The following is a 22,809-nucleotide window of genomic DNA, read 5'->3' as shown; positions in this document are numbered from 1 at the left end:
AGATTTTTGAGTGTTGAAGGTGTTAAGCCTGAGACCAGCTCTCTTTGTTAAAAAGGGAAATTAGCAAATATTCAACACATGCTAAAGCCACTTTAACACCAAGCACATTTTCTACTTGACTAATCAGGACGTTTGAGAGAGAACTGAAAGGAAAACAACTTTCCTGTCATGTGATTCCTTTTTTTTTTTTCCCTGCATTGTCCATGACCCATCTAAAGCCAGCTTGTTTACCAATTTAAGGCGGGAAGAGTCATGGGCATAGAATCAGAAGTCTTGGGTTTGATATTATTCTGCCACTTTCTTTTTGCTAGGTGACTTTGGGAAAGTTAACCTCTGGGAGCCTCTGACTCCTTATAATACTGAACATAACCTTTGTCTTACAAGGATGTCTGACAATGAAGTGAGTAAAAGCCCTGAGCACAATGTAGGGTACACAACAGGTGCTCACTAATTGCATATTCGTTCATTTGCTGATTGGAGTAAATTGGGAGAAAAGATGCAAGATGCCTTCATGGGGATGCGGTAGGTTTTCAGAAGCAAGCTTAAGATTTTCTCAGTCAAAAAATGGTGTTGATAAGGAGTAAACTCTTCTTGCTTTTATTAAGACCAGAAACCATGACAATGAATTGTTAAGTGACAAAGTCCTCAGTGATCCAGAAGAATATGAATGTATATTAAACACAGCATAGCACTCTGAGAAACGAAAGATCCTTGTTGCATGGAATAAATATCCTTGAGGTGAAAGACACTGCAAGAGCTGGGTCAGTGCCATTTTCAGCATGAGGCAGTCAAGTAAGGCTCGATGAGTCGTCCAAGGGCTCACAGCAATCACTTGGGGAAGTCAGTGCTGGAGTAATGTAGTGGTGGGTGGAATATGTGAAGGTCGATGGGACCCCATGGCCCCGGGTTAGTTCCAGGAACCACTGACACTAAACTTGAGACCAATTCCGACTGGCAGGTTCAACTTCCTCATTAGCTGAGCAGAGGTCTCAAAACCCTTTGCTTGAAAAGGCTTTCATTTCAAGCTGCTCAAGGCAACTTGCTGTATGCTAAAAACATATTTTTTTTTAAGTCCCAAGAAACATAGGCATTTTATGATCATTATGCTCATAAAGCATGGCTTGCAATGAAAAGAGCTGCCGGACAAAGCCACACCCAACCAACACTGTTTGTGTTTGGTGTAAACTATGTTTGACAAGCTTAATATTCAAAAGCCCTTTGAGCTTCATCTCAACTTCATCCCCATCTTTTAACCAACTTACAGCTTGAATTCTAATTGATCACATCTATCACCCCTACTCCTGAGGTTTCCCAAATGTATGATTTCAGCCTGCCTCCTACAGGACCCTCAGCCCAGGAAGAGCAAACCTAGAGTTTGGTTTTCTCACTGCCAGATGAAGCCAGGTTCCAAGATAAACAAGCCTCTCCTCCACTGCTGGCATCCTGTCCCAAACCCCTTCTCTCAGATGGCCTCCACAAATGTCCCAACTGGTCCCCCAACATATACTCCCTTTCCATTGCAGCATATTCTCCACATTGCCGCAAAGACAATTACTGCAAAATTTAGATCTGACCCATGTCACACTCTGGCTTCCTGACAAATTTAGAAAGTAAGACCAGGTCTGTCACCCAGAAGGGCCCATCTGACTCTCCCATGGAAGCTTCCATCTCAGGCACTTCCCCTGTCTGCTCTACAGACCCATTATCCTAACACATCCTTAAGGATCTGTGTAAGCTTTTCTGTCTGCCCGGAAAAATCTACTCGATGTCATCCTCCCCTGGTCAGTTTCCAGCTCTACTGGGACTTCCCAGGTAAGGTTTTCCAAGACTACTACCACCACCATCCTAGATCACATGAAAAACTCCTTTTGTGGGGCGCCTGGGTGGCGCAGTCGGTTAAGCGTCCGACTTCAGCCAGGTCACGATCTCGCGGTCCGTGAGTTCGAGCCCCGCGTCAGGCTCTGGGCTGATGGCTCAGAGCCTGGAGCCTGATTCCGATTCTGTGTCTCCCTCTCTCTCTGCCCCTCCCCCGTTCATGCTCTGTCTCTCTCTGTCCCAAAAATAAATAAAAACCGTTGAAAAAAAAAAAATTTAAAAACTCCTTTTGTATACTCACCTGGCACCAGAGACCCCTCCATCAAAATTCTTGACACAGTTGACCTTGTACATATATTTGTGTCATTCTTTGATGACTATATTTCTCTCTCATTAGCCTATAATCTTCTTAAGGTAGGAATCCTGCTTATTTTTGCTTACCTTTGTGTCTTTAGCACTTAGCATAATGGAATTCAAATATCTGATGCAGTAATAAATTAATGAATGAACTGGATCCAGTGGATCAACATGAAAAAATGATTCCCAGGGTTTTTTCGTTTGTTTGTTTTCTTGCCTATCAGTCCTCCAGTGGGGATGGTGCCACTGGAATCTATAGGCTCTATCTTTCCCCCAGAAATATCCATCCTTCTACTGATTAGTAAGCAATGTGCCCAGGGCTTGTAATTCTACTATGGTCTACCTGGCACTCAGGACCCAGGAACATCAAACCACTATCATCCTACCCCCACTGCCAACCTCCTAATACCTTTATTCTGAACGTTGACAGCCCAGTTTAACCTTGTTTCAGAACAAATTGCCATCATAATTAAATCCCAATGCATTTTTCACATTTTACCAAGATACTGCCTTACTATATGAAAGAGGAAATTAGTTTTGAAATTAAAGCAGATTGTTAACTATTTTCTCTGTAATGTTTTCATTAAAATGCCAAAATTTATTACATGTGACCTAGTCCCTTTTATAGAAAATGCAATTTAAAGGAGACAGGGTCTATGTAACTGAAGAAACATTTTGGGCAGAGCATTTTGCCTTGGTTTAAACCACAACTAAAATGAAAAGACAATAAGCATCAAACCAAAGGATTATTTGCTCCAAAGCAAATAAAGCATTTATTATCACGAATGGCCTCACAAATTCTTAGAATCCACAACCATATTATATTAAATTTCATTCAAATAAAACCATTTTTTTTTCTCCTGGCAAAACTTCAATATGTATTTTTTTAAATCATCAGCTAAACACAATGACCTCCCATTGGTGCTTGGGTTTGGTTTCCCAGGTAGCACATGTGTTGTGATACCCTGGTTATGCTGACAGAAAAGCCTTCATTCTCCTGAGCCAAATGGGCTGAGTCACTTTAATTGATGAAATTGAGAGTGGTTCACATAGCTCTTTCAGCAAGCACTCCAAGCCTGACTGAATCCAATCCCACATGCAGAAATCCCATATGGGTGATGGAGAAGAGAAGTCATGAGCTGTTGCCATTGTTTTTTGTTTGCTTGTTTGTTTCAAGATAGAAAACAATGTGCTGTCTATAGTTAGGGATCAAGGGGAGCAAATTCAAAGCCATGTAATGAACTCACCACTGACCTGAATGGATTTCCTGAATAGATCCTTCCCTCTTCTCCAGAACCATGTATCCACCAGCTCCAGGGAAACTTCTCAGATCAACCCCAGCCCTAATCACTTTTTTTCAACAGTTATTGATTCCCTTCTCTGTGTTGGTCAAGAAAATCATAGATGCAGCTTGCCTTATAGAGCTTATTATGGCCCAGAGAAAGGTGATGTGTTCTGACAATAAGCACATGTCCTTTTCTGATTCACGCACCTGTATGTAACACCCACCTTCCCTCCTTTTGACCCTCTTAAAGCAGTCTTCATTTCTCTTGTGATGATTATTTGTCTTAAATTATAGCTATTTCTAGTCCTCCCTTCACCCCTTCTTTCCCCACTATATGTTGTGTCCTGAGAGTGGGAACTGCTTTCCTCAGTTTGTAAAGTCAAGGAGGTCCTTGTTTAACTGAAATGAATGACTTCACCATCATGAGCCCTTGACTGTTCTATGTAGACCACTGTACTGGCCTTCAAGGGCTACTTTCTCTACTTTTCCAGCTCCCTTGGATCCAGCTCTCTCCTGGCTGCCTGAGGGATCTCTCTAAGACACACATCTGGCCATTACCTGGTTTCTACAACACCCTTAAAAGCACCCCACCAGCATTCTAGAGCATAACAATCCTCCCACAGCAACACAATTTCCTTACAATCTGACTGCAATCTAGTATGTATTGCCTAACTTCCTACTATTCTACTTCCCCCTATCTCTGCCTCCTTGTCATCTTGCAAAAAAGTCAGAGGCTATTGCATATCAGTGACTTAATACATGCTGTTTCCTCTACCTGGGACATTGTTCCATTACCTATCTATCATGGAAAATAATTTTCATTTGGGAGGAATAAATGAATATGAGCCATGTTACTACTAATTATGATAATAAAGGCTCTAGCTTCTTGAAGTTAAAATGGGCTGTTAAATGCTTTGCTTCCATTAACTGCTTTATTTCAAGGTAGCTTACAACCACCCCATTTTCCAGGAGAATAATTGAGGCTTAGAGGGTAATAGTAATGTGTCCATGTATACAAGTATGAGGTGGTGAAGACTGGACTGCCTTCAAGGTCTGCCAAACTTGGGAGCCTGGGCTTTTACCTCCTATGCCAGACAGCAAGTTGCAATTTAAATGTCACCTCCTCTCTGTAACTTTTTCTGATCATCCCCCGCCCCTGCCATGGGATTAGTCACTCCATCCTCCCAGTACTCATGGAGCTTTGAACAGGCTGCTGCTTATATTATCTTGACATTTCTTTTGTCAAGCTCTCATGCACATCTCCACCAGGGAGCAAAGTCCTGGGGGACAGAAATTGTCATCTGAATCTCTATGGCCCTCTAGGTGTTTATCACATTGCCTAAAATGCTATATGTGCTTCATATATGATTGTTGAATGAACTGGGAGAAAATAGGGAGATGAAAACGTTAGGAGGAAAAACAACCCATGGTACAAAGACCAGAACAAGGCTAGAAGTACTGACTTCTGCCCCTGACTTTCTGCACAATTTTGAACAAGTACGTTCACCTCCATCCCCCACATCTGTCTTTAAAATGAAACCATCTGCCTTTCTGGCTTCACAGGCTGGTTAGAAGAAAAGTAAAATTATATACATGAAAATGCTTCAGTAAGTTTGACTATCTCATTAATTCCTATTTTTAAAGAAATAGTGTTTGAGGATTTTTTTTTTCCTGATTATAAAAGGAAAGCAAAATCATTTTAGAAAAAAGTGAAGCTACAGAAATGTACAAATCATGTGTCACTTAAGCAGAAGATATCAACATAATTTTAGCTTCAGAACAGAGTCTCTGGGCCTGACCTCTGGGAGATCCAGGGATTCTGGTGAGGGGCCACATGTCTTCCCTCCCTGGCTTCCAGGATCCCTGATGGCTTTCTTTTTATTTTTGGGTCTTTTGACCCTTTCTCTATATTTAAGACATAGAATTTCCTCATGTTATTAAAAAATCATCATCAATATTTAATAACTGCACAAATACATCACTGGATGAACATAGCATAAATCTAGAAAAAGGGGGTTCTGATCTTGAAGAGTCATTTGACGGCATTGATTCCTTTGAGTCCCTTTAGAAGGTCAACACCCGGGAAAGAACAGCATGGACCCTTGTGGGGCAGCCTGCTGCATTCAAGGTTGTGCTGACAGGGTCTCTCAGGATGGCTCCAGCCCCGCAACAACATTCCCAGGGAAGGACCCTCTGTGATGGGATTTCTCCTTTTGTCTGGGACTCAAGCTTTTGTAGCAGACATATGGCATCTGGTTTCATCTCAAGGGGGCTTTGTGCACAGCCCAGCTGTAGCAATAGCTTAATAATACTTCCCAAATCCAGGAGAGATCCCAAGTCAGGGCCACAAAATAGTTTGTCATCTGATACATAACATTTGCATCAAAGCAAGAGAAGACTCCAGTACTGAAGGAGAATAATAATGGCTCTTCTTTACCAAAGACCTGCTAGGTGGTAAGCCCCATGTGATGGGCTTTAGACATGCTTTTTCATCCAATCCCCACCATTATACCCCCATTTTATAGATAAGGGAACTGAGGAACAGAGAGCTGTGAAGTGAAAAGACTTCCTAGCTGTGGAATAAGGTCTTCTCACTCCCTAAGAAAAGTATGACCAGTTTCCAACTAGTAAAATCCTTTCAAACTCGAGACCTTGGGACCCAACTCCACAGCCCTTAGAAAGCAATGTTGGGTGTGAGAGCACTCAGTCAATGCCCAAATGGCAGACATTCTAAAGTTTCCAAAGTTTCCAAAGTTTTCCAAGGACAAGAAAAGGCTGGCCTCTCCTCCAGTGCCAGGAAATAGGACAGCAGATATAGTGAAGTCTTACCTTTAAGAATATACTTAAAATTACTTGTTCAAAATCAGGTCTGGCTCCACTTACGGAAAGCTAAAAGGCACTGAGATATTTGGATGTAATTTCATTAGGGTGATGATGTACCAGTCATGCATTTCCTAGTACTCCTTATACAATTCCTAAACCCCGTCTCTGTCTCTCCCTCTCTGGGTGCTGACAACAGCAGTGTGTTTCCTATGCTGCTTGCCACCAGCTTCTCCAGGGCCTAAGCTCACCTCCTCTGTAGAATCACATGTTGTGTGTCACTGCATCACACGTGAGACTGTTATGGTAGCAGCAGCAACAGGAGAGTGCTTATTATCTAGGAGCATTCTGTCCTCATAGCAGAGGTTTGCTCAACTGGACAGACCAGGGAGGCTGCAGTAGCTGTTTTAATGAATTTAGGAACCTCATGTTTCCCTTTCATTTTCATCTCTGTGGCTCATCATGGAACAGAAGGAAGGATGGGAGAATGAAACCAGCTCTTTTTTATGCCCCAGTTCTGAAACTTTGTCTGGAAGAATTCTACCACATAGGGCTCATGAAGTATTTGGGAATTTTATATAGGAAAGACCTTCATGGGAAAGCTTGACATGAAACAAATCTTCTCTCATCTTATTTTTTTTTTTAATTTTTTTTTAATGTTTATTTATTTTTGAGACAGAGAGAGACAGAACATGAACGGGGGAGGGGCAGAGAGAGAGGGAGACATAGAATCGGAAGCAGGCTCCAGGCTCCGAGCCATCAGCCCAGAGCCCGACGCGGGGCTCGAACTCACGGACTCACAGACCGTGAGATCGTGACCTGAGCCGAAGTCGGACGCTCAACCGACTGAGCCACCCAGGCGCCCCTCTCATCTTATTTTTTAAATCAGAATTATTTTAAAGCTAGACATTAATTTGTACTTTTCATTTTAGTTTGTTCTTTCCATTCATTCATTTCCACAGCTTGGATAAATGCCAGCCACATGCCAAGTCCTAGGCCTATGGACAGGATCTTCAAAGATAATGGGATACAATCTCTTTCCTCAAGAATCTTAGTCTACTGTGGAACATAGACAGGTAAAGAGAAAATTCCATTATGATATGGTAATACTGTAATTTAAAAATGGGCAAAGAACAATGAGATCACTGAAGAAAGATGATCTTGAGGAATGAGAGAAGATTTCACAGACCAGGAGATGGAGATAAGGCCAAAAATACTGCTCCCTGTTTCAACCCCCTTACTCTTCCTCTCCATCTATTCAAATTTTCATGTTACTCAAGAACTAGACCCAATTATATGAAGTCTACCTTGATAACTGACTTCTGTGCATACATGCTATGGGTTCCTTGGAAGTTGAGATACTAATTAATTTTTTTTGCATATATACTTTAGGCCATGTACTCTTTGATATGCAATTACCAAAATCCTTTTTAAAGTAAAACTTCCTAGGGTGCCTGGGTAGCTCAGTTGGTTAAGCATCTGACTCTTGATTTTAGCTCAGATCATGATCTCATGGTCATGAGATCAAGCCCATGTCAAGCTCTGCTCTGGGCATTGAGCCTACTTAAGATTCTTAAGATTCCCTCTCTTTCTCTCCTTCTGCCACAGCCCTATGTTCTCTCTCTCCCTCTCTCCCTCTCTCTCTCAAAAATAAATAATAAAATAAAATAAAACAAAATAAAAAAGTAAAACTTCCCCACCCACAGGACATAAACACCCTCTACAAGACCATATCAAGCAGCAACCAAGCTACCCCAAGCTAATGATGCCACCTCTTGGTACCAACTGGAATTTCAGGACTCTTATTAATGTTTCTTCTCTTTCTTAACCTGATCTCCCCCTAACACATACACATACACTTACACATACACACATTTACTCTTTTAATTTTTTCAAGTTTTATCTCAGAAAAACAATGTCCCAGACATGCACAGTGAAATGCTTAAGATGGTGGCTTCAAACTCTGTGGACCTGGATTTGGATTCTGTATTCCTCCTTCCCCTGAATGTGATGCTGGACAAGAGCTCAAACCCTCTGATCACTGTTTCCTTTCTGAGAGCAGATAATAATTTTTTGTCAACCTCACAGATTAAACGTGATAATGTCCTCAAATTTCCATCTCTGCCACACAGTAAGCACCCTAGAAATTTTAACTGTGATCATCTCCAACATATATATCCTCTGAAGAAAATGAATACATCCTTTCCCCAATTCTTTCCATTTGGTCCAGTTATTCAATAACAATTCTCTCTCCTCCCTTACTCTCCTAGTCTAATCATGCCCTAAGGGTGATAATAGTAACACTTGCATAAGGGTAATGCAAGTAACACTTGCATGTTAAGGAAAAGAATCGTGGTTTGTATGTAAATAAAGTAAATAGCAGAAATCTTCCATTCCTTCAGCAGTGTTCATTCAGGTCATCCTATATGCCAGGGACATTGTGTTTCCTACAGATGCAGAAGTGATGAAGACATTGTTCTGTAGTGCTAGGAAGAATGTTCTCGTGACCGTGTGATGAGTACATGAGACTGGTTCATGCTGAAGAGAGCAGAGGGGTACCAACTTGCATGAGTGGAATGTGGGTCAAGATGTGCCTCCAGGCCAATACATGAAAGAAAAAGAGGAGTTTTCGAGGAGGAAGGTTTTGCAAAGAAAGGTAAGAGGAGTATATTCTAGACAGAGGGAATGGCATGCAGGAGAATGCAAAGAAGAAAAGGAACATTCTGTAGCTAGCAGAACAGTTCCATCAATTTGGCACAAGAGTGGGAGGTCAAGAGCATAGGGGAAAGAGGCAGGCCTGTACTGGGCACACTGAAGGCCGTGGTGAGCAGCTGGGCCATTATCTTCAGCCACGGTGAGGCCACTGAGGCTTGCCCACCAGGAAAGCTCTACGTGATAAGACCACATGGGCTGCAACAGGAAGAATTCAAAAGGGACAAGAGAGGAGGCAGTGTGTCTTGGTAGTAGCTACAGCAGAGGAAGTGGTGAGAGACAGTCATGGCCAGACCCCAGTTAGTAGCATTGATGGTAGAGGGAAGCTCTGGATTAGAGAGGCCTTTAGACACAGAACCTGGTGGTCTGCTCAAGAAAGTGGGCACAAGCTGTGTGCAGAAGGGGAAGGAGACTTGAGATCATTTCACACTTCCATTCTAGCTTTGTCTTCTGCAAAACCTGCTATTTTGTAAGTCCCAAGACTCCAGGCTCTTGTTCTGACTTTACAGATTCCCATAATTGAGGAGATTGATTCTAAATATATCACTGTCATTACAAAGCCACCAAGAATCCAGTGCCACTTCGCAGGTTTCTGAAAGTTGACATGTAGGTCATCTCACCAGACTGCAAGGTCTAGGCAGAGCAGCATCTGGAGCTTGGAGGTGCCCATTATTGCCTTTAAAATATTCGATGCCTAAAGAACAATTTAAGGTCTTAGTGGTGTAGGAGTATATACTATACTATTTAAGAGGAGGAACTCTATAAACAGCTTTGCCTGGGTTCAAGTCCCAGTTCCTCCACTAACAAGTTGTGTGATTATAGGTAAGTTATATAACCTCTCTGTGTCTCAGTAACCTCAGATGTAAAATACGAGTCTCTGAGGCAGGTTGAGAAGTAAGACACATAAGGTGCTTAGCTCTTTGCCTGGAAAACAGACGATTTGCTCAATAAGTAATAACTTTGTTGTAAGTATTGTTTGTTAACAAAGTGTTGGGTTGCTGAGTGAAGGTGTGGAGTCAACCAACCACTTCTGGCTTGGAACCTCACATCCTCCTGTCCTAGACAGTCCTCACACCTGCTCTCCATGGGACAGGTTTGGGTGGAGGTGGCACTAACTGTCTTGCTGTGGCCCCTGCACAAGCATCTTGAAGTCTGTGGGCTCACAGTGTATCAGAGAGTGGTCATGTAGGTGGGCCATTTGCCATTTGGAAAGTGAAGTCAGAACTTGAAAATCCTGGCTCTCTGATACTCAGGTGTTTCCTGGAGTCTTCAGCGCTATTGTGAGGTGAAGCAGTGGAGGATGGGGCAATCACCACCTTTTTTTTCCTTCCTTTTTGAACAAACTGCTCTGAATTTCCGGAGCTGGCTTGATGCCAGCTGCATTTACCTTTATTTAATCACTCAATAGACTCCTCTGCAAAAACCGGGGTAATTAGGCCCAAAATATATCACCCAGAGGCTTATTTTAATTACCCGAAATAAAAACTAGATCCCAATTTCAACAAAATTACCAGATTGTTCCCCTTCCAAGAATTTCTGGCAGTGTGTAAATTCCCTGGTTGATTCTCCCTATGAGATTGTCCATCCCCAGCACTAAGGAGGCCACACACAGGGAACAGCCTTCTGTAGACCAGTCAGCAGAAGGATGTAACAGTCAGGGAAGGTTCTCTGAGACAGCCCCCTCACCTACCCAAAAAAATCTGAGAAGTTTTCCTCGCACTGTTCTAAGACCTACAGGATAGCACAACAGACACACGCTCTGATGTTGGACATCCCTAGTTCACATCCCACCTTGCTACTAGCCATGTGACTTTGACCATGATGTTTTCATCCTCTGATGCTCAGTCACTCTATTCTCCCAAACAATGGGAGATGATGACAATTACCCATGAGGAATCAAAGACATGCTCCATCACATCTGATTTCCAGTCAAACTTTTTTTTTTTTAATTTTTTTTAATGTTTATTTATTTTTGAGACAGAGAGAGACAGAGCATGAACGGGGGAGGGTCAAAGAGAGGGAGACACAGAATCTGAAACAGGCTCCAGGCTCTGAGCTGTCAGCACAGAGCCCGACGCAGGGCTCGAACTCACAGACTGCGAGATCATGACCTGAGCCAAAGTCGGCCGCTTAACCGACTGAGCCACCCAGGCACCCCTCAAACTTTTTTTTAACATCGCTGAAGATTACAATCAATGCAAAAATAAGCCTCTGTGTCACAGTTTAATTGGTAGCATGATCTCTTTCATATGGGCGCATAAAATCATAGTGATTCTTACATTTGATAAAATAGGACATGTAGCACATAGAATCCATTCCCTGGTAAAATGTTAAGTTCTCAGATTATTTTTTTCCATTACTCTTCTGCTCTTATACCACAGCCTTCTTAACCAAAAATATGCAAAAGAGAATATGGGTTCTACAAGAGCTTTTGGACTGGGCTGGAAAAACACCAAAGATTTTAGTCAATACATAGTATTTGTAAGTATCCTGCATACATCACTATTCTAGAATCTTATGCTTATGACAGACATCACTAATCAATTCAGTACTTCTTCCCCTGAACACAGATGTAGCCTCTGATTCTTTCTCAGGGCAGTACTACAGGCAGCTATTACCAATGCACCCAACCTGGCATATGAAGCAAAATCTATTTTACATCCCTGACTCAGGATCTTGGGAGATGGAAAAAAGAATAAGCATTGGCCAAATCAGAAAAGTTAAATATATGAAAAAGATCTTAAAAATGATAGAGTTCATCGCACAGAAGAAACCAAGGTCTAGAGGGGTGATATTGGCACAAAGTCACAGAGCCAACTATGCAGAACAAGTATGGACAATTTCTCATGTTCACTCTTAAGGACAGGGAACTAACTGGTGGTTGCCAGGGGGGAGGAAGGTAGGGGGATGGGTGAAATGGATAAAGGGGAGTGAACTTATCTTGATGAGCACTGAGAAATGCGTGGAATCATTGAACCACTATACTGCACACCTGAAACTAATGTAACACTATATTCAATTATACTTGATTTAAAAAAAAAAAAATTTTCCTGTTCTCTCATCTCCAAAATGTCCTTTCTACCAAACCATGCTGCGTTTCTTAGCATCAAGGTCAAACTCCTGGGTAACTTTAGTTAACAAATGTATATCTGATTGATTTGACTCTTGGCAAAGAGAAGAGGGGGAAGCAGTCGTGTAAAAGTTTTTTTGATTTTTGTTTTTGTAAAATTTCCTTTTGCTCATTTGTCACCATCAACACTTCATTGTTTAGGCAAGCAATTTACAGAAAAATTCAGGAATGGCTTTCCAGAAAATGATAATCACAATGTGCTGCGCACAAGAAACGATCCATCCTAGCCCTATGGTTCCTGTAATTTTAATAGCTAACACCTTTTATCACAATGTTCCTACTCCTACAAATTAAAAAAAAAAAAAGTCACCACTTAATCCCACATAATGACATGCCAATGACCAGGCACCCCACATCCGATCAAGGTCTTCTCAGGATTTCAGAAGTATTAGGCATGTCTGGTGTTTGTCGTAAATATTGTTTAATATTCCCAGGCAATCGAAACTAACCAATAAAAATTATATCTGGAAAATTGAAAGTGATGGTTGGAATGGGGCTCTCTCCTTCTTGTCAAATTTCAATTTGAAATTAAATTGGGGCCTTCAGCACTAAGACAGGGACTCCTGACCTCTGAGTAATTACTTTCCAACATCATTTTAATTTGGAGGAGATATTTCTGTTCTAAAAGTGCTAGAAAGGACCATTTTATGAAAATAAAGCTACATCTTGAGAAAAATCTGTTTATTCCTTCCTTCTAGTTCAGGCACATTCCTGCTCCTAGTTAGGCGTGCTTTCTACATACCTCCAATACTCCCCACTCAGCCCTCCTGTTGCTGTAATCACACCAACAAACTCAAGAGTCATTGAGACTAATGACACAGCATGTGACTTAGAACTTCTGCAAGGCTCCTGGAATCAGCCCAGGGGATGGGAAAGTATGAACAGACAATTCCTTACACTGCGCCCACATTCCCTGAGATACGGGTTCCTGATACTGAGAGGAAACATTCTTTGAAGAAGGAAAAGCATTCCAAACTAAGAGGAAGACATACAAATACATGAAGGTATGAAACAACATAGCATTTCTAGGGATTATTTCACTCATTAATTTGCTTAACAAACATTCATTGAGTACCCATGGTATACCAGGGGCACTGCTGGAAGCTGAGGGTAAAAGAGTAAGTAAACATGGTCCCTGCCCCCAAGGGGATCCACAGAATGTAGGGAGACTGGAGCACAGAGACAAAAAAAAAATCACCTTACAATGAACTAAGTACAATGAATCCAATGGCTGAGGTGTACAGGGGGCTCTGAGGGCAAGCAGGAGAGCCAGGTGGGGAGGGACTGAAGCCAGATGTGCAGAAAACAGCAGGATTTGGTGGGAGGCTAGGAGGACAGGCAGGTGAGTGAGAGGGAGGAATGAAGGGCAGCTACTACAGTTCTAGGTCAGTACTGTAAAATGGGATCCTAAATGAAGGGAGAGTATGGAGCAGGCTCCTGGGGGGCTGGTGATGAATTACGTTTGGGGCACAGTGAGTCTGAGGTACTTGAGAAACACCCCATTGAAAGAGGTCATGGTTTTCTTGAGGGCACAGACCATGCCTGACTCATTTCTGAGTCTTCATGCTGAGTATATAAGAGGTTTTCATAAAATAGTTAATGAATAAATAAATGAATATTATGTACAAGAAACACATGTGCAAATGCTTTTTTGTGTTATTTCATTTAATTTCCATAGGAACCCAATGAGGAAGGTCAAGTATTAACCCCTTTTGTAAATAGGCCTAAGCCTTAAAAGTTCTGTGGTATAAGAGAGGAGCTATGTATGGCAAGTTCACAGATAAAAGTGTCTTAGAGAAAGAAAGAGAGAGAGAGACAGAGACAGAGACAGAGAGAACACATGGAAAAATGCTCAACATCATTAGTCATCAGGGAAATGTAAATTAAAACCACAATGAGACACCATTAGAATTGTTATAAATCCACTAGAGTTGTTAAAATCCAAAATACTGACAATACTAAGTGTTAGGGAGGATGTAGATAAATAGAACCCTCATATTGCTTATGGGAATATAAAATGGTCACTATGGAAAACATTTTGGTAATTTCCTATAAGTTAGATATATAATTACCATATATCCTAGCAATTCCACTTCTAGATTTCTACACAAGAGAAATTAAAATATGTTCATTCAAAATTTTTATATGAATATTCATAGCAACATTATTTATAATAGCAAAATGTTGGAATCAATTCAAGTATCTATCCACTAGAGAATGGATAAACAAAATGCTATATGTTCATACAGTGTAATACTATTCAGCAATATAAAGGAATTAAGTACTGATACTAAAATATAAACTTCAAAACCATTATTTTAAGGAAAGAAGCCAGATGTAAAAGACTTTAAATTGTATAATTTCACTTACATGAAATGTCCAAAAAAAAAGCAAATCTATAAAGACAGAGATTAGAATAGTGGTGCTTAGGGATGGATGGGGGATAGAGGGGTAAGGGTGCCATGCAGAGGGACTGCAAATGGAACTTTCAGGAATGAAAGGAAGTATTACAAACTGACTTGTGGTCATGGCTACACAATTATACATTTACTAAAACTCATACAAATTACAATGGTTAAAGTTTAAAGCATGTAAGTTTCACCCCAATGGAAGTGAAAGAAGTAAAGAGAGAAAGAAAGAGAGAGAAAGGAAAGAAGGAAGAAAGGAAGGAAGGAAGGAAAGAAAAAAAGAAAGAAAGAAATTAATAAATAGAAAAAAGAAAGAAAGAAAGAAAGAAAGAAAGAAAGAAAGAAAGAAAAAAGGAATAAAGACAGCTGTGTGATTTAGAAGAGGCAGGGAGGTCCCAACCAGGTTGGTGAGATTTGAGCAGCTTCCTAAGGGATGCATTTGTGCTGGACCTTGAAGACTAGATAGTATTTCAATAGATTAAGATGGCACACTAAAGGATTCCAGACAAAGAAAGCAGCATGAGTGAGAAAGTGCCAGGCATGGTTGGGCAATATCCAGACATCCATTTTGTCTGAAAAGCCAGGTGGAGAAAAGTAGATGAAAAAGCTGAGACATGTGGTTGTGGCCAGATCACAGATGCTGAGAATGGTCAGGCTAATGCATTTAAGACTTAACTGGGCACACAGTGGGAACCCACAGAATTTTCCAGAGTAGGGGAGTGTCCTGGCAAAGATTGATGGGGCAGCAATGAGGAATGCATGTTGGAAGGGCTAGCAACCAGAGTACAGCATTAAATGAAAGTCTCAAAAAACTGGGTGTAGTGAATGAGGGCCAAACTATGCTCACATGCAAAGGACAGAGAGATGCATTGTATCAGATAGAAAGGAAAATAATAACAGACACCAGTTATTCGGTGCTTCCTATGATCCAGGCACTGTTTTAAAGAATGACTGTCCTAAAGGAGAGACAGAGAGTTAAGACCTGCTATAAATGGATAAACCAAATAGATGGATGGCCATCTTTAGGTCTAGCTCTAAAGAAGAGGCATAAAGATTAGGGAGGTAATAAAATGCTTATCTCGGGCATGTTATGGAAACCAGAGACATGGAAGCTTATAATTAAATAAGATATGGTGAGACTTCTAAGGAGGAAGGATGGTAAATTAGAAAGTGACAGAGACCAATTTACATGACTCTCTGTCCCAAGAAAGCAGGAGTACCTGGCCCTGAGAGCCCTCTTTATGAATGTCACCACTCCTTTAAATTTACACAGTGTATGGTAAGTAAACATGCATTGACATGGCTAAACAGAGCCAAATGGGTCTAAAGAAAATGTTTACCCTCTGTTGTTTCTAGGGATCAAATCCTTACTTGCCCAGCTTTTGTTGAAATAACACTCAGCCCCTTGCTCTGTATCCATGAAGCAAGACTAGAGCATATCGACAATCAACATCCCAAACCTAGCTGAGATCCCAAACTGGCTTCCTGAAAGCTGAATCCAGCTGTTCAGGGCTCAGAGAATGTTTATAAATATAGTTTCTTATTAGCTGCCAACACTTAAATATCAGGACATTTCACATTTTCAGCTTCTCTTGAGAAGCTGGGAGTTTTGGCAACTATATGGCCCAGTTCCATATGGTGTCAATCAATCACAGCTGGGTAGCACTTGTCCTCATTAAACATTAGAGTCCCTGCCTGGTTCATTCACTCATTCATTCACTCATTCATTCAACAAATACATATCAAGTACCTACTATACGCAGGGCACTGTTGTAGGGTCCGGAGATACAAATGAACAAAACAAATGAAATCTTTACATTTTGGAGCTCATTTTATCACAAGGAGAGCAAGACAATGAATCAATCAAGGTATACATATTTTTCTAGGTGGTGAAAAGTACTAAGAAACATAAAGAAGTAAGGTGTGGAGCTTGAAAGAAGATTGAGAGGTGCTGGGTATTATACATAAGGTAGTCAGGGCAGGGAAGCCTCTCTGATTTGGTGACAACTGAGCCAGGATCTGATTTACATGAGGAAATAACCCCTCAGTCCTGAGGCAGAGATAGGTCAAGCTGAGGGAACAGCAAATATAATCATGTTTTGTGTGTGGGAGAAATGAGGCAGAGGACATTTCAGGCCCTAGCAATGGTTTGGATTTTATTTTGGGTGAGATGGGAAACCACTGGTGAGTTTGAGCAGAGGAGTAACATAGTGGAACATACTCATTTATGTTGGTGACTGGTCCCCATAAGCATTATTTTTGGCCCTCGATTTAAAGCAAGATGGGCAGAGGTTAAAGGGTTAGAGATGGACTCTTTCCGGAGAGGGAAAATAATCAGACTATGAGGCAGGAACCTCCTGATCTTCAGAATGTAGCATTTGTACAGAAGAATAACCCAAAACTTAGCAGTGACTTGAATTAATTGACATCTACGGGCAGAGTTAACATACAATGAATCCACTTAGAAAACCAAGCACACAAGACACTGAGACTGGGCATTGTCAAAGTCTATGTCAAAAGAAAAGGCTCCTGGTGGATGTGAATGTGGAGCATTCTGTCTGGCCACTTACAAAAAGCTTCTCTCACTCTTTAATCTTTACCAGTGACATTCCATCTCCATTGGCACACTCACCTTAGTTGACAAGTCTTAATTCTTGTTTTATTTCAGCAACTTGAGTTAACTCTTATGTTATCCCAACTCAGATAAGAAAAATCTAACTACTGTACTCCAAAACAAAGTAATGATTGGTGCTAGGCTTTCAACATAATCTGGAGTTCCAGAAAATCCATTCCTTGACCCTGAACAGTTTGAAACATTTGACAAGAGGAAGAGATGTACTCACAATCAGAACATGATCCCGCCCCATCGTGATGACCGTCCGATTCACTGTACGAAGAAGCTGGACCATGATTTCTTGGATATGGTGGTAGGTAAAGGCCTGTAACATAGTCAGAGACATCTGTGTGACAACCAGACATTGTATCTGCACATCTCTTCCAAAGAACATCCAACAGTGGTCAGATGTGGTCATCACCAAGACCTCCACCACCACAACTGCTATCACCACCACCACTATCATCATCACTGTAGCCATTGTTATCATACCTCCATGACCATCATCACCTGGCACTGGGCACGAAGAATTTCATTAACCACCTTAACTATAAGGTAGAGATTAAGAGCCTGAGTTATGGAATCAGAAACTTTTTTGTAGAATACTAAGTACAGAATTATTGTGCTACATTGGCTGAGTTACTTCTCTGAACCTTGGTTTCTTCATTGGTGTAACAGTCAGGATCTAACCTGGGATAGGTAGGGCATTTACTGCAGGAAATTGGTTACATGGGTGATGAAGAAGCTGAGTCACCAAACAAGATTACCTAGGGATCAGCACTAGAAGGAAGTCATTATCACCTCTGAGCTAAAGGGACAAATAGACGAGGTAGTGTTTCTGGAGTCCAAGACTGGGTTTCTGTGATGGAAACTATAACCTTGGGGGAGCTTATGCAGTAGAGGCTGCATTATCCATCTTGGGGGAAATCCATGGTGAGCCTGGTTACAACATCTACAGGGTACTACCCACTTTAAATGCAAGCCACTGAACCTTGGGTAGAACTTGTCAATGCTTTCTGAGCATTTGCCATGGTGAGCAAGAGTTTTATGCATGATTACAACACAGATTCACTACATCCTCAAATCCTCTTACCAGCATAGCCTTAAGGCACAGAGTTTCATCAATGCATATCTGGGATGGTGGTCATGGACAAGTGGAAAGGCCACTTGGAATTCTAAGATCAGCAGCTCCAGGTATGAGTTCTAACTCTGCCCTTACCAGCTATGTGGCCACACTTGTAACTTAAACTCTGAGTCTCAACTTCATCATCTACAAACTGTGGAAGGTTCTCTCACCAGCCTTTCAAGGTTGATGTGAACTTAAAAGTGACACATGCGGGGCGCCTGGGTGGCTCAGTCAGTTAAGCGTCGGACTTCGGCTCAGGTCACGATCTCGCAGTATGTGAGTTCGAGCCCCGTGTCGGGCTCTGTGCTGACTGCTCAGAGCCTGGAGCCTGTTTCAGATTCTGTGTCTCCCTCTCTCTCTGACCCTCCCCCGTTCATGCTCTGTCTCTCTCTGTCTCAAAAATAAATAAATGTTAAAAAAAAAAAAGTGACACGTGCAATTTGAAACAATGCACTCACCTAATTCCACTGCAGGAGATTCTGTGGGTCTGAGAAATAGCCTGGGCATCAGTAATTTCTGAATTTTATGTGGGTTATTCTGATGGCTGAGAACCATGACAAACGTACTGTGAAGCTCTACAAATGAAGGCTGGAATATGGAAACGACCTGTGTCTCCAGGACCCAGCCAGAGACTGACATAAACAAAATGCTAAAGAAATGGGTGATTTAAAAGGTGGGTAACTACTCACACTCGTTCCTAAGTACCTCATTAACCTTTGCTGCATTCACCTCAACTGTAGTTTGTTTTTTAATGTAACCAATGAAAGGAAATAGACTCATAGTTGGGGGAGGGCAAAAAAAAAAAAAGAAAGAAAGAAAGAAAGAAAGAAAGAAAGAAAGAAAGAAAATGTGCTTATTAAAAAGCCCCCTCACCTCCCAACATGCTCTCGGTGACTATTGTTTTCCAAAGATGAATAGCCCAGGGCTTGCTTCCTCTCTCTGTCCCATACTTGCTTCTTTTGCACTTTGGCTATAACCCCCAATTCTCCAGCCCTGTAGAGCTCACTAGCAAGACATCTATCAAAGCATATATTTTACAGCAACAGCAGTCTCATGCTCCATGGGGTCCAGCTGGACCTCAATCTCTTGCTAGATTCTCTTACTAGATTAGGTGAGCTCCCCACAACCATCCAGCCCTTTCCCCACATCTACTCAGGGGTAGGGGTGAGAACATCTCCCCTCACTTCTTGGCTGTAGGTCAACCTCTCTCCTGATTCCTTCTCCTTTATTTCTTCAAGCCTTTTTACTGACTTACAATCTCCTATTTCTTACATTACATGACTGTGATGCCTATAGTAATAACAATAATAGCTAACATTTCTGAGTTCTTACTAAATACCTGGCACCTTGCTAAACGCATTAACTCATCTCACAATGTGATGAGCAATATTACAATCTCCATTGTTCACATGTAGAAACTGAAGCCCAGAGAGGTGAAGTAACTTGTCCAGAGTCACACAGTTAGAAAGTTAGGGAAAAATGATTCAAACCCAGCAGTCTGGCTCTAGAGCCTGCTCCTCACCCAGGCAGACTCAACAGGAACACAGATCTCTGGCTGCTACTTGCCAGCCTCTTTCCATATGTGAAGATACATAGACCCTGACTTCAATTGAGCCAACTTCTAACTGCCTTGAGTGACTTCTGATCTTTTCTCTCCTTTTTAGAAAATCTTCAGTGCTATGTATTCATGACTCCCTTATCTTTTCTGCATTCCTTTGCAATTTCATCAACCTAAGCCCACTGCAAATTTATATAATGGTTTCCATTTGATGTTATTTTTTTTCCAGGATTACATCTCTTCTTTTACCAACAGAGATAATAAAACCCCTTTTCTCTTGACCTCCTGCCTCCTGCTTCTTTTAAATAGCCATTTCATCTTAGTCCAAAAAGCGGCAATTAGACTGCTCAGGAAGTTTGGTATTTAAAAGTGGAAAACTGTCAAATTCAATTCATTTCACTCTGAAAGCTCCCAGTATGAGAGGCTATATAGCAGAGTGTTTGGGGATCAGACAGACTTGAGTTTGAATCTCAGTTCTGCTAATTTGAGCTAGGTGACCTTGGGCAAATTACCTTTATTCTCTGAGTTTCAATTTATTTATAAAATGTGGCAAACTTCATAGTACGTGTTTGAGGTATAAATAAAGTAATGCAGGTAAATCCCTTGATATTAAGGGTTGGCACACAGTAAGCCCTCAATAAGTGGTGGCTGCAATTCATATTCCCCTGGGTCTGCATCAGCATTCAGGCTAGGCTTACAGATTCTCAGCACGTAGCAGAAAATGCAGAATAAGGCAATACATAATCTAAACTCTGGATGATATCGAATGTCACCTAAAAAAATGTATAGCATATATGCAAATAGAAAACTTTCAAGATGATAAACCTGTGCTAAGCAGTAAAAATGCAGCCACAAATCACCTACTGTTAATTGCTCTAGTGCCAGGCAAGTGGAGGGAATCTCTAGGAAAGTGTCTTCTGGGCTCAAACTAAGCAGTGGCTTATAATTGAAAAGACAAAGTCAGTCTTCCCTTTATGGGCCTGGCAAAGATATTAATCCATCCAACCTAAACACACTGCAAATAGTAGTGATTTTTCTTCTTTAATAATTACAGGCTGTGATACCTGGATGGATCTTGGAGTACTTTCTATAAGTGAAATCTTGTACATAAGCCCTGTTATATATAACATAGTGGAAGGAGAGCTGGAAAGCTGGCGGGGGGTGAGGGGGGTTGCTTCTTGCTTCATTCGAGGCCCTATGCCAGCCCTGGGACTTTGCAGAATGCCATTCAGAACCGATCCCCCACAATGTTTCCAGAATAATAATAGAACATACCATACATGAGATGATTTTCAGTAATAATATATAGACACAGCATTTTCAAACACTGAATCAAATTATGCTGAAGGTATCCTCTTTTTTCATTTTTGGTTCAACCCTCGTTTTGATCTCAAGCAGAAAAATCTCCCTTTGATGTGAATATGTCTTTTTTTCCCCCTTAAGTTTATTTTCTTATTTATTTTGAGAGAGACAGAAAAAGTGCAAGTGGGGGAGGGGCAGAAAGAGAGGGAGACCAAGAATCCCAAGCAGGCTCTGCACCATCAGTGAGGAGCCCGATGCCAGGCTTGAACCCACAAACCATGAGATTGTGACCTGAGCTGAAACCAAGAGTTGGATGCTCAACTCTGAGCCACCCAGGTGCTCCATTTCTTTAAAAAATTTTATACTATATTTTCTCTGATTCATGATTGTCTCTTATTTTTCAAAATTCTATTTTTAAAAGTTTGCTTTGCCTCGCAGAGTCTCTTTCCTCCAAGTTGTTTCTCTTCTGTTTGCTTGTTTTGCACTCTTTTTTTACATTCAAATTGTTCTCTGTTCTCTGGAATGGGTGATGGTATGTTCATATTTTGGTGTGGGTAACTGAAAGGCTGGTTGCCAACTCTGAGCATGTGAGTAGAGCTTGTGGTCTGTGAGCTTCTCTGCAGGGTGAACCAGTTGGGACAGTTAGCCAGAGAGTCTCAAATACTCAAATATACAAGTCTTTTTTTTTTTTTTTTTAATTTTAACATTTTTAAATTCTTTTTGTTTTAATTTTTTGAAAGAAAGAGTGAGCACAAGCAGGGAAGGTGCAGAGACAGAGGGGGAAACAAAATCCAAAGCAGGCTCCAAGCTTTAAGCTGTCAGCACACAGCCTAACACAGGGCTCGAACTCATAAACTGTTAGATCATGACCTGAGCCAAAGTCAAACCCTTAACCAACTGAGCCACCCGGTTACCCCTATACAATTCTTTCTTCTTGTGCTGCTCAGATTCCACACACAGGCATTCTCTCACCTCTTGCCTGAAGGATTAAGCGCCAGCTGTAGCCTTCCAGAAGCCAAGTGGGACAAAAGTGTCTGAAGCTTCTGCTTCTAGGAGGCATACTTTGATTGATACCTTGTTTCTAGTATGGCATCATTGACTTCCGTTTTGATGAGTGTCTCCTAGTCCAGCCCTGTTTTTTGTTTTGTTTTGTTTTATATTAAATTTAATTTACTGTCAAATTGGTTTCCATACAACACCCAGTGCTCATCCCAGCAGGTGCCCTCCTCAATGCTCCTCACCCACTTTCCCCTCTCCCCGACCCCCCATCAACCCTCAATTTGTTCTCAGACTTCAGCCTCTACTACAAAGCTGTTTTGTCTTTACAGATTAAACCTCCAGTGACCCAGCTGCACCGAGTCAGGCTGCTTCTTCAACAGACTTGCAACCCGTCTTCCTTGTTACAGTTCCTCTCCGTCATCCCACCTCCAGGGGGACCTGGTACTACCACTTTCTGAAACGTTGGGGGAATCTTTGCTTTAGATTGGATGGATGAGTTCTCAGCTTTCCCCAATGCCAGCCTATGAATTACCTTTCCTGGGCCTGCTAAGTCACTTATTCACTTTCCATACGATATCCACCTTCTTTTAGAATCCTCCCTTATCTTCCATATCAGGTTTTCATGAGGGAGCAAAACATGGGACTACAGTTTATGTATCATCTTTACAAGGGGTTTCTACACC

The 22,809-nt window shown here is 41.4% G+C and overlaps 1 protein-coding gene across 5 annotated transcripts in view; it reads right to left on the bottom strand.

Moving 5' to 3' along the window:
- Positions 1 to 22,809, bottom strand: part of DOCK2 (dedicator of cytokinesis 2) — a 418,519-nt gene that overhangs the window by 219,390 nt on the left and 176,320 nt on the right. For all 5 annotated transcript variants that reach the window (XR_009610788.3, XM_060634987.3, XM_060634989.3 and 2 more), the window contains exon 27: positions 17,371 to 17,466. Coding sequence is in view for 4 of the 5 variants with exons in the window: in XM_060634987.3 (XP_060490970.1) it covers positions 17,371 to 17,466 (96 nt within the window). In the remaining variant the exon portion in view is untranslated. The remainder of the gene's footprint in view (positions 1 to 17,370; positions 17,467 to 22,809) is intronic.

The sequence above is a fragment of the Panthera onca genome, chromosome A1 (genome assembly GCF_046562875.1).
Source record: "Panthera onca isolate mPanOnc1 chromosome A1, mPanOnc1 haplotype 2, whole genome shotgun sequence".
Classification (NCBI taxonomy): domain Eukaryota; kingdom Metazoa; phylum Chordata; class Mammalia; order Carnivora; family Felidae; genus Panthera; species Panthera onca.
The sequence above is the reverse complement of the archived record's forward strand: the minus strand, read 5'-3'. Positions and strand labels throughout refer to the sequence as shown.